This window comes from Macrobrachium rosenbergii, chromosome 47 (assembly GCF_040412425.1).
Source record: "Macrobrachium rosenbergii isolate ZJJX-2024 chromosome 47, ASM4041242v1, whole genome shotgun sequence".
In the NCBI taxonomy this organism is placed as follows: Eukaryota; Metazoa; Arthropoda; class Malacostraca; order Decapoda; family Palaemonidae; genus Macrobrachium; species Macrobrachium rosenbergii.
The window spans coordinates 27,343,124-27,358,119 of NC_089787.1; the positions used below are offsets into that span (position 1 = coordinate 27,343,124).

A 14,996-nucleotide genomic window follows, 5' to 3' on the forward strand; every position below is an offset into this window, starting at 1 on the left:
TTAAATCGATGCTGAATTGCATTCCTACAGTTTCATCAAAGTTCGTACGCACTGTATTATGTAATCCTTGTATTAGTTTGAAACCGAGGCCTCTCATCATATCGGTAACGTTACAGTGATTTTTTCTTATGTCATGTTAATTCGAAATCGATGCGGTTGATGACATCAGTCACGTTACATAGAGATTTGTAATGTTACAGTTACAGTGTTACACTTGCGTTTGTGTGTATTGCAAAATGTAACCTTTTAAAATATTATTATTATTATTATTATTATTATTATTATTATTATTATTATTATTATTATTATTATTATTATTATTATTCAGAAGATGACTTGAAATTCAAGCTTCCAAAGAGTATGGTGTTCATTTGAATGAAGCAGCAGAAAGTAATTGGAAATACAGAAAGAATAAATATTAGAAAAGAAAACAAATAAAAATTGCGCCGAAGTTTCCTCGGCGCAATCGAGTTTTCTGTACCTCGGATAATCAAGGCCACCGAAAATAGATCTATCTTTCGGTGGTCTCGGTTTAATACTGTATGAGACGCGGCCCATGAATCTTTAACCACGGCCCGGTGGTGGCCTGACCTATATCGTTGCCAGACGCGTGATCATGGTTAATTTAAACCTTAAATCAAATAAAAACTACTGAGGCTAGAGGGCTGCAATTTGGTATGTTTGATGATTAGAGGGTGGATGATCAACATACCAATTTGCAGCCCTTTAGCCTTAGTAGTTTTTAAGATCTGAGCGCGGACAGAAAAAGTGCGGACAGATAAAAGCGCCGACAGAAAAAAGTGCCGCCAGAAAAAGTGCCGCCAGAAAAAGTGCCGCCAGAAAAAGTGCCGACAGAAAAAAGTGCCGACAGAAAAAAGTGCCGACAGACGGACAGACAAAGCCGGCACAACAGTTTTCTTTTACAGGAAACTAAAATGAAAGCCGAGATACCTAATTCTTATTTTTCTAGTTTTGTCATGCCATGAGTCCAGTCGCAAGAGCATTATTGCAAGGTTTATCGCAGCTCGCGTGTCGCTGCGATCTTTTATGGCGCGCTCGTGTAGCGGAAGACTAAACAGCTGATGCCTCAGAAGATAACATATTACTGATCTGTTCTCGTTTTAACGGGTTTCTGGCTGCGTTTTTTATGTGGTACGCGCATGCGTGGAAGGTCTCGTTAACATTTATGGTGCTCGTTTTTCGCTTGAAAGCGAGTGTTATTTGGATATATATTGCATTCGGCAGGAGTTTTCATGTGGGGGAATATGCAAGCAACCCAGAATTGAACTCTGACATGGGCATGAGGTATTGACTTGGGCATGGGTATGAAACCTCCTGCCAAAAGTCAGTGCTTAGAAGCTTTGCGGAGTATATTTGAATGACGGTAGGTCGCAGTGAAAATAAAGTGAGCAGTATGAATTGTTAGTGAAAAAAAAAAAATTTACACTGGAAATTATTAAACAGATTTGTTGGGATAGAAGTGATGAATTGATTATAAACCTCAGTTGCCTTCCGTTTTTCTATTCTTAGTTATTCGGGTCTTGTACATTCCAGTTATGATTTACACCAGTGACCAAAGTTGTTTTTAGTGATGACAGTTCATAATGAACAGGAGGTCAATCCTTTGTGAATAATAACATGGTTTCGTAAAACTGGTAATTATGTTTATGCAGCAGATAAGCATGCAAATGGGCCTTATCGTTTAATTTGTATATATTTGTATCTATTTATATTTATATCTACGAGTATATCTACTTGCGTGACCAGAGGCAGTGTGAAAAATGATAGGTAACAACGGAAAAGGTTTGGTTGTGAAACTCTACGGATCAGTCTCATACATTTTCATTTACTTCGCCGTGATACGTAAAGCAATGGTGTCCTGCAGTTGCCGTCTGATATTTTTTCCTATTGTTTCAGTATCGGTGTTTGATGTGTGTGAGGTTAAATTTTTACACTGAAAATATCGACGAGGCAAAGTAGTGACTGACGATTGATTTGCATTGATGTAAAATAGATACTGTTCCCTTTTTATTACGTAAATGTTAAAAAATAAGACAGTTCCATTATTCACTACACTGTCTTTTTATATAAGCAACTTAACAAGTAATTACATGATTAGATATGTGATCACTTGGTAAGTAGATATAAAACTTATTATAAAAATGTCATTTTTATATAAGCAACTTACCAAGTAATTACATAGCTGATCATGTGATTACTTGGTCAGCAAATATAAAACTTTATTTTATTATAAAAATGTCATTTTCATGTAAGCAACTTACCCAGTAATTACATAGCTGATCATGTAATTACTTGGTAAGTATATCTAAAACTTTATTTTATTATAAAAATGTAATTTTCATGTAAGCAACTTACCCAGTAATTACATAGCTGATCATGTAATTACTTGGTAAGTATATCTAAAACTTTATTTTATTATAAAAATGTAATTTTCATGTAAGCAACTTACCCAGTAATTACATAGCTGATCATGTGATTACTTGGTCAGCAAATATAAAACTTTATTTTATTATAAAAATGTCATTTTCATGTAAGCAACTTACCCAGTAATTACATAGCTGATCATGTAATTACTTGGTAAGTATATCTAAAACTTTTATTTTATAAAAATGTCATTTTTACATAAGCAACTTACCAAGTAATCACATAGCTGATCATGTAATTACTTGGTAAGTATATCTAAAACTTTATTCTATTATAAAAATGTAATTATTAATAGTATACGCATCCCCATACATACAATAACGCCCTGCTGATAATACCCATCACCCAAAACAGTAACCCTCCCCCTTCTGACGAAAGCCCTTGGCCCACCCAACAGGTGAATCGCGGGAAGTTCGGGTAAGCGACGCTGTGCTGGCTTCAGCGGCTTCCTTGCTGAGTGGTTCCCGCGAGTTCACAGTCATGGCAACGCTGCAGCAAGAGGACCGAAATGCCGGCACCATCCTCGCCTTCTCCCGTGGCAATCAGCACTTCCTCGAGCTGCAGGCGTCCGGCAGGAAGGACGAGATTAGGTTACATTACATCCACAATGGTGCAGTTCACGTCGAGACCTTCCCCTATCGAATCGCAGACCAACGGTGGCACAAGGTGAGGAGCCAGTTCTCAAGGTTTCTTGGTAATCTGGTTAGGTTAGGTTAGGTTAGGTTAGGGACATACAGTTTTAGTCTGTCGAATCGCAGACCAACGGTGGCACAAGGTGAGGAGCAAGTTCTCAAGGTTTCTTGGTAATCTGGTTAGGTTAGGTTAGGGACATACAGTTTTAGTCTTGGTAATTGTAATTCCTTGGCAGATGTTATTGGCTAGATGCTTTAAAGTAAGCTGAAATCACTGATTATAGTATAATGCTATATCTTGTGTAGGCACTATTTTTTCATGATTTTCATTATCAGTAATACTACATTTTGTGTTGCCACTTTTTTCTTTTGCTTTATTAAAAACATTAAGAAGTCCCATTCACCCTTCCTATTCATCTAAGTCGAGTTATTGTTTCTAAATGACAGCATACATATAATACCATATCCTGTGTTGGCACTTTTTTTTCTTTTCATGATTTTCATGGTTAATACTACATTTCATGTTGACACTTTTTTCTTTTAATGATCAAAAACACATTAAGAAGCCCCGCCCAGCCTTCCTATTCGTCCAAGTCGACTCAGTGTTTCTAAATGGCATCATTCTCGTAATACATGTTAATTAATGTTAATTAATAATGAGGGAACTACTGTAAATAGCAGTCTCATCCCCCCCAACAGGTGTCAGTAGTAGTGAGTGGCAATCAAGTGGAGCTGTGGGTGGACTGTTCCCGTGTTTATCGTCGCTTGGCGCCATCCCCTGTAACCAACTTGACTGCCTTAGCTTCTCTCGCTCCGCCGGTCGACCCAGCTGACCCAACTCTTAGCCAAGACCCTTCGTTTCGTGACGCCCCCATAGCTCTCTATTTAGGACAACGCAATGCTAAACATTTTTTATTCAAGGTAAGGTCCTGAGAGGAAGGAGGAAGTGGTTGGAAGTCGTTCCTCTGAGAATTTTTGGTGTTTAGTTACATAAAAACTTCTAAGAAATGTTGACAAATAAGTATATTTTTTGGAAGGTTGGGATTTTCAGACCTGAACAGGGACTTTTAATGACATTTAGAAGTATTCTGTTAATTGTGTTTAGGAACATTGCTACTTATTTGTGTGAACTGTTTGATCAACATGCATTTCATATAGGAAAGTTTTATTATAAAGTGCATCGTTCAACAAAAAATTCTAGAGATGATCCAAAGTTTGGTAAAATTGAAAAATTTGTTACTGATTTTGCAAAGTAGGTACGTATTACTGTAATATCTTGCGTGTGCTATTTAAGGGAAACATTTATTACAATTACTGAAAGGTACCAGTATTTTCTGAGCTATCCTGGCAAACACAGGTAATGACATTGACTACCCAAATATGTAAATAACTTTCATCAAAACAGTGTCTATTAATGTGATTATCTCACCAGGGAGCACTACAAGATGTCCGCCTGGTTTCTGGAGCAGCCGGTTACTTGTTGCAGTGCCCCCAAGCCGACGCAGATTGCCCCACTTGTGGACAATTCCAAGTTCTCTCTGACCAAGTCGTTCAATTACAGCAACTTGTCACACAGCTGGCAACACGAGTAAGTGCAGTGCTGTGTTTCATATGTAAAACATAGAGTTTTTAGAGTATACTAATGGGTATGTGTTCATGTATCATATATTTTGTTTGGGACTTAACTAACTAGAATTTACAATTCATTTTATGCATGACCTCCCAAAAAATATCACTCCTGTCAGTCAATACCAATTTCTAACTTTTCTGATGCTCAGTAGATTGCTTTCTTAAGGACAGTACCACAATCTGTCTTTCATTTCTTAACTAATTATACTGTCATCTATTCCACTCATTTCTTAACTAAGTATACTGTCATCAATTCCACTGCTCCTAATTGTAAGACTTTGCTATCAAGTAACAGTAGCCATCTTTTGTGTCTGTAAGGACTTTATCAGTCTATCTTTGAGGCCCAACAAGTCATCTGCCAATAAGTTCATATTTTACAATTATTGCTAAAGGAATTAGAATAAGGAACTTAGTCTGCCATTAATTTAGCCAGATTTGGAATTTCTCCACTTACGTCCTTATTTGAAACACGCTCATGGACAGAGCCTAGAAAATTATATTGTATTCCTTTAGTTTATGTTGCTGTGGCAAAAAAACTCATCCAGTTTTCTGCAAGACAGAAAAAAGACCAATGGCCCTCTTTTATCCCACTGGTGTTTGAACATAAATGCTCATGCTTTATTTCTTTTTCAGCACATGCAAACTTGATTCTGTGTCTTCTTGCACTATATCTCTCTTACGAATTATTTTTACTTCCAAAGCAGTGACATCCTTCCTCCTACGTTTTCTGCTTGAAGTCCTATTGTCAACCCAGTCCCCATACCTCTTGTACTTTAGTGTAACCATCCTCTGTAAGTTACACTCCATCTCAAATTTCTTTTTCGTCAGCAATTAGTGTACAGTACATGAAAGCAGAGCTGATAATTTAGATACTTTCATTGCCTCTCTACCTGCCTCTCAAATTCATTCATTTAAAAGTGCTGAAATGCATCATGTGTCCTTTATTGATCTTGCAGGGGTGCTAGTCTTTTCTTCTTAGAAAAATTTACTCCAATTACATGATTAGCTTCAAGAAATATTTACAAAGTACAGTACTGCACTCTAGTGAAGAATAAGATAGGAAATATGAAAATGCCTTTTTTTTCTACAGTTAACAGAATCAGAAGCACGTTTAGCTGCTGTGGAGGAGTGTGACTGCCAAAGGTCGTGTCGTGTCAACGGCACAGTCAGACAGGATGGTGCTACGTGGAAAAGTGGCTGTGAAATCTGCTCATGTGTGGTAAGTCAGCAGACACGAAATGTCCATTGCAGAACTCCACTGCGATACTAAAAGGAGTTGAGGTTCTTGAAACTGCGTTGGAGAGGCTGAACTTGAGAAACAAATTTTTTTTTTTTTTTAGTTGGATATGGTGTCATAAATCTTTTACATTGCCATTTCTGTAGTTTTATTGTGTTAAAAAAGTAAATTCCATTTTGTGCACACATGCAATGCATTTTTTTCTTTTGTTTATTATTTATTTTATAAGTTCTTAAGTTCAGTTGCTAGTAAAGCCTTGAAGTACAGTCAACCACTTTGAATGTGGAAACCAAAAGTTAGTAACATTCAAATGACAAAATTGCAGAGGAACTTAAGCAGCTAGTACACAAATATTGTATCTGAAACCCAATTGTAAATTGTTATATACCAGTAACCTAAAATGAAGGTCTGAGAATATCTATTCTCATTTTCAGTTAAGTTCATGCTGCTCTTTGAAGAAACGTTCATGTAAAATTATTTTTAGAACCATCTTTTTATAAACATCCACTGCAGAATGGGAAAAAGTCATGAGATGGCTTCCACTCCCTTGACCTGTTAGATATTTTACCGTTAACAGTCGCTTTAAAGAAAAATAAATGAATAGTGCTGGAAGTATTTAGTTTATAGATGAATATGTAATACTGTACATTAAATGAGACATTCATAAAATTTTTAGTTCTAGATAGACATAAATAGAATGTAAGTATATTTGCTATGTAGCTCAGGAATAAATATCTTAGAATCCTGGAGTTAGAAAATTGCAATTTGAAAATGTATTACTGTACAGTAATAGGAGCCCTTGATTGGTGAGATTAGTTGAGAGACCTACATCCCTGAACACCTCAGGAAAGGGCCTGTGCTGACATAGCTTAAGCTAAACCAGCCATGAACTGTACAGTAGTAATGGATTAATGTTACTTGTGAATGGTAATATAACATTTTAGCTTTTCTTTGATAAGGGGACCAGCTTCGAAAAATAGTCCATCAGCCTATTAAGAATAGCCAGGTAAAATCACTATTGAATTTGTACACTTTTCCAGCCCCTCAAATACGGTTCTTTAAAATGAAGCTAATAGGAAGGTTTCTGTCTAAATGATTTTTTTCTCTCTTGTTTTGCTTTCAAGGTTTTTTTTTATGTATTTTTAGTCTTTTGTCTGATTTTATCATTATCAGTACCTTCACAATTTTTGAGTTCTTATTTTGTTGATTAGTGTGCATTGCAATTTAGTACCAGGCAACTAGGGCATGTCTCAGTATTTGATTGGCATGCTACAGTGTTACTTGCATCTTCGGTAGTTATGTAGGTAATTGGGTCTTTATTTGTGGTCAATAATTTGTCTCATTCTGTGCAGCATGGTGAAGTAACGTGTCGACCAATCCCTTGTCCAGGAGTGACGTGCAAAAATCCTGTCTACACGGAAGGAGAGTGTTGTCCAGTATGCTTAAGTAAGTTGGCCATTTTTTCATAACTGATCAGATTAGTGTGGCACTTCTTTAGAGAACTTGATTGATTGAGTTCACTGCTGTAGCTGACACACATAATTAGATAAAATTTTTTTAGCAAAATTATTATTTACATGTCAAGGTTTTTTGGTGAGCCCTGAAGTAAGCAGTGTGCATTGATGGTACAATGTCATACAGAAATGTTTCTTGAAAAGGCGTAGAAGAAAATGAACGGCAGTTGGGACTGTTCTCATTTCATCATTCCAAAACTTTGTGGACAAAGGTTCATTTCTAGGAATTTTCAAAAGAGAGCCATTGTCGTATTGAAGTCTGTAGAGCATGGAAGTCATAAAAGTATGGTAAAAATAAATATTCCTGGTTTGTGTATTCTTCCAAAGCTTTGCAAGAAAAATCAGATAATTATCCGCAACACTTTCCTATAACGTCAGTTTGAAAGTATTGGAATATGCTTCTAGCTTTTTCACCATTAGGACACTGATCTTTTCAGGGTATTGAATTGGGGAAAGAACATGCCATTGATAACTTTTGTTTGTGTCCATATATATAATATGATTTATTTTATATAATTTTTTAAAAATATTTTTTCACTTCTGAACCATATTTTTTATTCTTTTCTGTTCATGTTGTTGAGGAATTTGGAATTGATATGCCCTTTGCTATGTTATACACTGTTTGTTGTCAAAACACTGACTTAGATTGGTATGGAGCTTAGAGGAAACCATGACGAATGAATTTATGTGGAGCTTAAAGAGAAAAGAATACTAAGAGCTTTGAGACATAACTAACCTGTTTTACGCAGCATGCATGTATGAGATTGTGAAGTTATATATGACAGTAGTTGTGCACCTTATTAAGAAAGTAGTCCTTTTACACACACACCACAGCAAGCACTCTGGATCCATTCCACGGAGCAAAAGAGTTTTGACAGAGACTTCGCTAACACTGCGGTGCTGATCTTAACATCGTAGAATGCAATGCAAAGTGGACCGTTAAGTGAAAGGGAAAACAAGACACCATAGAAAAAATACAAAAAAAAAAAAAACATTGCTTGTGTGCATTCTTCAACATAGTATTAAAGAGTAATAGCCGAATTGTGAGTTTACGCAACATATCCTCATGCTTATTAGCTTCCACTAGTTTCAACATGCGCATTATCCAAAGCAAAGAGTTTTGCAAAGCCCACGTCACCTGCACTGCAGCACCACTTCAGGTTTCTTTACACTAACACAAATACAAATGCCAAAAAAAAACCACTTGGAGAGAGCCGATGTGCAAAGGAGTTGAACGGTGTCTGAGTGGAGGAGACTTGAGTGTTTGGAACCCCCAAAATACAACGAGTACATTGGCCGAGCGAACTGGTACATCATTGTCTCGTTCAACAAGCTGTGAGTGTTTTGGGCTTCTAAGTTTTGATTTTATTTTTAAGGGCTTTTCAATACAGTTTTCTTTGAAATGAAGCTAATAAGAGGACAAGAGTATTTTTGTTCTTTGCTTGTTAGGAAATCAGTACGTAGTCGAAAATGTGTGTATTTTTCTCGCACAGTAAATTTTATGTTTTGTATAAGTGAGAATGGTTCTGATTTAGTTTTGGAAATCATTTGCCGTAAATATCTAGCTTTGAGTCATTATGCAGCATGCTGTATTCATGTATACTTTTGGGCGCTATTCATCTCAGTGTAGACAGATTTCAACAGATACTTTTCTCCATAGAAATCTAAGAAGTGTGACAGCACCCAGTTGTTTTCAGAAATTGTTTAATTATCAATAATTTGACTTTGGTGTGGTCTGTTATGATAATTTTAATCATTTCTAATGTTCTGATGCACAATTGTCATGGAATTAGAATTCAAAAGCATATTTATAAACTATGATATACATTTTTACATTTATTTTTTACTTCAATTTTACTCAATTGGTTTTCTTACTATAGCTCTTTTTTTAAGATTCATTACCTATAGTTTATTTTTATGTGCATGTATGATAGAGATGATATCTCATGGTTCTTTAGCAACTGCACTAATAGAGTGGTTACATAATCCAGTATGTACAGTCAGGTAATTTGTAAATGTTCTGAGCCAGAGGTGTCATAAATTTATTTTTATTGTTTTGGGATAAAGATTAAACTCCTGCTGCAGTAGGTAACCAGTGATATTGTATATTGAAAAATATGTTTATTTTACATTTAGATCAGCTAGAAAGATGTCTTTTCATTGGATTTATTAGTATTCAAGCCACCAAAAACAATATTTAAGATAATGTAACAAGACCACCTGATCACTCGTCAAGATGCATAAACCATACAATAGGGACTTTTATTGAAGAGCATTTTCATACCCGTGTTTGCAACTAAGATTTCACATCGTATATAACCTGATATTGTCTGATATTTATGTATACTTTGGTTCATATTGCATTTGTTTTTATTCAGATTTGAGGGATCAAGCTTAGAAAGAAACTAGTGGTGTTTTTTTTTTTAAATATAAAGTGTTATGTTTTCAGCAGGTAAAGAATTTAGTGAAGGGTAAACTGATGTTTAGGTTGAGGTAGTACTGTATAGTAATTGACAGGAGAGGGTAGGAGAGATCGGTAAAGATGGAAATGGGTTAGCAAACAAAATGACGTGGTAGGTGACAAGAGGTGGGTTGACCCAAACCCAACAGTGTGTGAACTTTATTGACAGAAGATTGAACTAAAGCATTATTAATGAACTGATCTCATTTTATGATTTTTAAAAAAAATGCTCTGTGTATGTCGTCTTTCAGTAACTATGAGAGAAGGCCTAAGAAATATATGTTCTTTAGACTTGGTATTGAGGTGAGCAGGTATAACAGAAAATCATCTCATATTAAAGACAAATTTGGGTACATATTACACTTATCTATTCAGATTTTCTTTAGAATTATATATGTTATTGTATAGGAAACATTTTTTTTAGCAGCTAAGCACAGAGTCAAGTTAAAGGTACTGGGAATTCAGGCTTTTAATATTTTTCTGTGATGCTAGTGTCTGTCATATTCATGATGTTACTGTATTCACTAGTGGACATTTTTTTGCTTCTGTGAAACTGTTTAGGCAGATATTTGAGTAATTTCAAAGGGATTAAGTAACTTCTTATCATTATCTGTTAATTTTTATGATGACATATTTAATAAAATGTTCCTGAGGCAAAATTTTTATCCTGTGGGGTCCGACGATAGTTTTTGTTGAATCTAGCATTATAAATCGGTACAGTACATTTTTTGTAATGTAATGTCTTTTTTTCTGTTTCATAATTCACAATTTTTTAAAAATTTTATTCACGATTGTATGGAATCTTTGCACAAGGTCATGTATTTTTACCATCAGAGTAAGGATATACAGTTTGTGCATGTTTCCCGTTTTGGTGTTCTGGAGATGATGATTCTTCCATTTTTAATACTCAGTCCTTCCAAGGAGTTTTCCATGGCCGGATGGAGATCCTTCTTTCATTTCTAATGCTCTGTCCATCCAAGGAATTTTGAACTGCAGGACTAGCCATATATATTCTTAGGGCAGTACTTATGGTTATTAATTTCTTTGCATAATACTTTTTGCTTTACAGAACAATGTTCACTTAAAGGTGTTGTATATGATCATGGAGAAGTTGTGTCACCCCGCCAATGTGTAGATTGTGAGTGTCGAGATGGCAAAATGCAATGTAGAAGAATTGACCCAGAGGAAACGTGTCCACCCCTTCCGTGCCCCGAAAACGAACAATTTACAGTACCCGGGCAATGTTGTAAGTTTTGCCCCGATGTCGATTACTGTGCTCAAGGCCATGACTGCCATGCTAACGCTACCTGCATTAACCTTCAGACAACCTATGCTTGCCACTGCAACACTGGTTTCACGGGCAGTAATGGAAGACTTTGTACAGGTAAAGAAATGCTGTTTTCTGGTGGTGTGTGCTTTTTGGTTCATTGAAAATTGGTGTGTTTTGATTATAATTGTTTTAAGAAAAAGTCTGATTAAGTTTGTCCATATGAATTTGTAGAGGGCATTCTCATGAATTAGTAGGCTAGTTTCCTTCGGCAAATTGCTGTCATAAACAGTGCTTAGTTGTCGGTACTTGATTGAATTCGTGTATGAAGATGGATGGTCGCATTAGGGTATTTAACTAGAGTATTGCCTAGGTTTTATTGAAAAATTACTTGTGCATTTTTCAAACTTTCTAAATATTTCTGTTTAGATAAATACAGGATTGTATTTCAGTTTGCTTTATTACAAAGTCAATTGATTTTACATCATATAAATATTAAGTTGACCACAGCTAAAGAAATCAGCTGGAGAAACTGTGATGTGTGGGCTGAGATATAGTACTGAATGACAGGGTTAGTTCTGGGGAGAGTTGCTAAAGATGAAGCTGGAAATGTAATGAGAGGTTAAAAGACTGGGGTATCTTTTAGTCCGAATAGGCTGGTACAACAGAATGCATTAATTTGGTCTGCCTTTGAAATTCTGTTAGCGAGGGATGGGGTAAAAGAAATGAATGTAGATATTGTTATAATCAACCCACTAATTTGCCTTTTTGGTAGCACCTTAAATGTCATTGTACTTGTATAACATATGTATATTGACTGGACACATCACTCTTTAAATACGGTATCTGTGTGGCATACTATCTCAAAATCTTTTACTTATCTTAACTTACAGGCTTTCCTAAATTACATCTGGAATGCAAACAAATAGCCTGATAAACCATTAATGTCAAAATGAAGTAGTATCTTCTTGCTTATATTTTTAATTTGTAGGCTTCTTGATATTGACAGCTTTATTGCTATAGGAAACAGATTTTGCTTTTATATGTATTATTATTATTATTATTCTGTAGATGAAACCTATTCATCTGGAATGAGCCCACAGGGGCCATTGACTTGAAATTCAAGCTTCCAGAGAATATGGTGTTCATTAGAAAGAAGTAAGAGGAAGTAAAGAGAAATGCAGAAAGAAGAGATCCCACGTATTAAAAAAGAAAAAACTAAATTAATAAATAAATAGATAAAAATGTATTAAAATGCAAGACAAATAGTATTAGGGTAGTAATGCATTGCATTTTTGCTTGAACTTCTGAAGTTCCAACTACATGACATTCTCTGGGAGGCTGTTCCACAGCCCAGCAGTGTGAGGAATAAAGGACCTCTGGAACTCAGAAGTTTGACAGTGAGGCACATTTACTGCGTATGGGTGCTGATGTTTAGTGAATCTGGTTGCTCTTGGCAGATATAGGGGATCAGGGATCATTTGCAAATGTGAAAGATCTCTGTTGAAATACAACTTACGAAAAAGTGACAAACAAGAGACTGTCCATTGATGGTCCAAGTCAAAACTGCTACTATTAAGAAACAGAAACCTACCACCACAAACCACTCTGTCTAAAAGAGATAAATCTCTGGCAGTAACAGACATCTGCCCTGGAGAATAGTATTCCAGTAAAGGGAGTACAAATAAACTAAAACAGATTCCATTGATTTTATCACTGTCATAAATATAAGAGGTCTTACGAACAATACCTAACTGTCGTGCAGAATTTTCTGAAACTTTCATTAGATGTTTCCCAAAAGTTAGATAGTTAGATGTGAGTCAAAAGCTACAGAATGTCCAGAAGTATTCTGTAGTTTTCATCAACAACATTACTCTGACCACAGTATATTAAGTTCAGGAGGAGGCGTAAGATGGATAATGAAACAATATATGTGGTAAGTCTGGATCAAAGGCAGGTCCTAAGTAGAGTGTAAACACACACATAAAATTACTGTTGGTTTGAGAAAAATCATTAGGTAAGAATATCAGAATACGGAAACCAGGAACAAGTTGGCAAAAGGAAACTAGGTGCTATCAGTACCTAGGGCACTACCTGTTTATGGGAATAAGATAATTTATTTGTACAGATACTGTAGTTACCTGTAGATTTTCTTTTGGCAATTTTGTTTAATAGTTTTTAACCTCTGTCAGTATTTTTCATGTATTTAATGCATTTACAGTTTTGCAATTAACTGTCACTCAGCTGTCAGACAACTTTTGTTGTCAATTTCCAAGCTTTTGCAGGATTGACTTCCAGATGAATAATGTAAATAGTAAATGCAAAAATGATTTCCAAAGAACTGCTGTACATCTAACTAACAAGACTTTCCATTTTTAAAAACCTTGGAGAATTATAAGGAAACATCAATTTCAAGAACTGCAGAAAGCCTTTAAGGGTGAAATGAAAATTTTATCTTTGAAGAAATACACTACAGTGAAATTTTCGTCTGCAGATATTGACGAATGTCAAGAAGTGGGCGCTCATCATGGCCATTATTGTCAAGCTCATACCTATTGCATCAATACCATTGGATCTTACATCTGTCAGTGCGAAGATGGCTACGTAAGGGTTGATGAGCTTACCTGTGTCGAGCGAGACGAATGTAGTGAGGGGGCTCATCAGTGTCATGAACATGCCTCCTGCACCAATACTCGCGGTGGTTACCATTGCACATGTCACGAGGGATATGCTGGAGATGGATTTGACTGCAAGCGTGAGTACATATGAGATATACTTTACGTGTTTTATTTTAAATGGCTGTGAGTGCAGGTTCAGGGGTCTGCGATGTTTTGCTTGACATGTCAATGATAAAGCACTTAACTTACATTTAGACTGCCCAGTGACTTCTTCTGCATATGCATCTCCTTTTGTTCTGTAAAGTTCATTATTATCATTATAATTTCATCCATAGGTATTTCAGGTAAAGTTTATTGGTTGCATCTGTGTTTGTAGGCCAAACCTTTGAGAATTAAGAATATTGATTAGGTGGTCTGGTTAATGATGATAATAATTATAATGATTAATGATATTCATGTATTAATAAACACTGTAATGTTGAAAATTCATAAGAGTTATGTATTTTAAACTTTTGTAATTCATTACAAATTGAAAATATCTAGCTGATTTAACACAAAATCTAATTCTGAGTAAGATTCTAGGATCTTTTGTCCCTTAAGAGCTGAAACTGACATGGATAAGTACCTGCTTTATACAGTACAAACATTTAACAGTTTTAATTTACTATTAGTCTTGTCTTTATTTTTATAACAGTGTCCTTAAAAGAGATATTTTAGCAGAGTAAATAGGGTAAGAGTTTTCACCTTCTTATTATGCAATTGATTATGTTTTAAATAGCTGCTGCCTAGTGTTTTTCCCCCCTCAGTTTCTCTCTTCCTTTTACACTCAGATTCTCCTGTAGGCAATTTTGGTGATATGTCTTTCAGCTTCAGCGCAATACTTTAGAATTCTCGATTTATACATTCTATCTCTCCTCTACAGCTGTTTGTAATGCCACTTGTGAAAATGGTGGAATGTGTGTGGCCCCTGGAGTTTGTGAGTGTCGTCGCGGATTCAGAGGACAAGCATGCGAGTTAGATGTTGATGAATGTGCATTAGATTTACATCGCTGTCATCCTAACTCACGTTGTGTTAATCTGCCCGGATGGTACACATGCCACTGTCTGCCAGGGTACACTTCTCTTCTTGCAGACAATAGCCAAGGCCTCTTATGTCAAGGTAGAGTAATTTGTTATAATCTACTTAAATTACT

General features: G+C 35.7%; 1 protein-coding gene across 11 annotated transcripts in view; it reads left to right on the forward strand.

Moving 5' to 3' along the window:
* The window catches only part of LOC136830689 (protein kinase C-binding protein NELL2a-like), a 416,546-nt gene that overhangs the window by 386,596 nt on the left and 14,954 nt on the right, over positions 1 to 14,996 (forward strand). For all 11 annotated transcript variants that reach the window (XR_010850713.1, XR_010850712.1, XM_067090406.1 and 8 more), the window contains 8 exons: positions 2,843 to 3,111; positions 3,777 to 3,998; positions 4,510 to 4,665; positions 5,797 to 5,925; positions 7,296 to 7,389; positions 10,988 to 11,302; positions 13,680 to 13,940; positions 14,726 to 14,962. Coding sequence is in view for 9 of the 11 variants with exons in the window: in XM_067090402.1 (XP_066946503.1) it covers positions 2,843 to 3,111; positions 3,777 to 3,998; positions 4,510 to 4,665; positions 5,797 to 5,925; positions 7,296 to 7,389; positions 10,988 to 11,302; positions 13,680 to 13,940; positions 14,726 to 14,962 (1,683 nt within the window). In the remaining 2 variants the exon portion in view is untranslated. The remainder of the gene's footprint in view (positions 1 to 2,842; positions 3,112 to 3,776; positions 3,999 to 4,509; positions 4,666 to 5,796; positions 5,926 to 7,295; positions 7,390 to 10,987; positions 11,303 to 13,679; positions 13,941 to 14,725; positions 14,963 to 14,996) is intronic.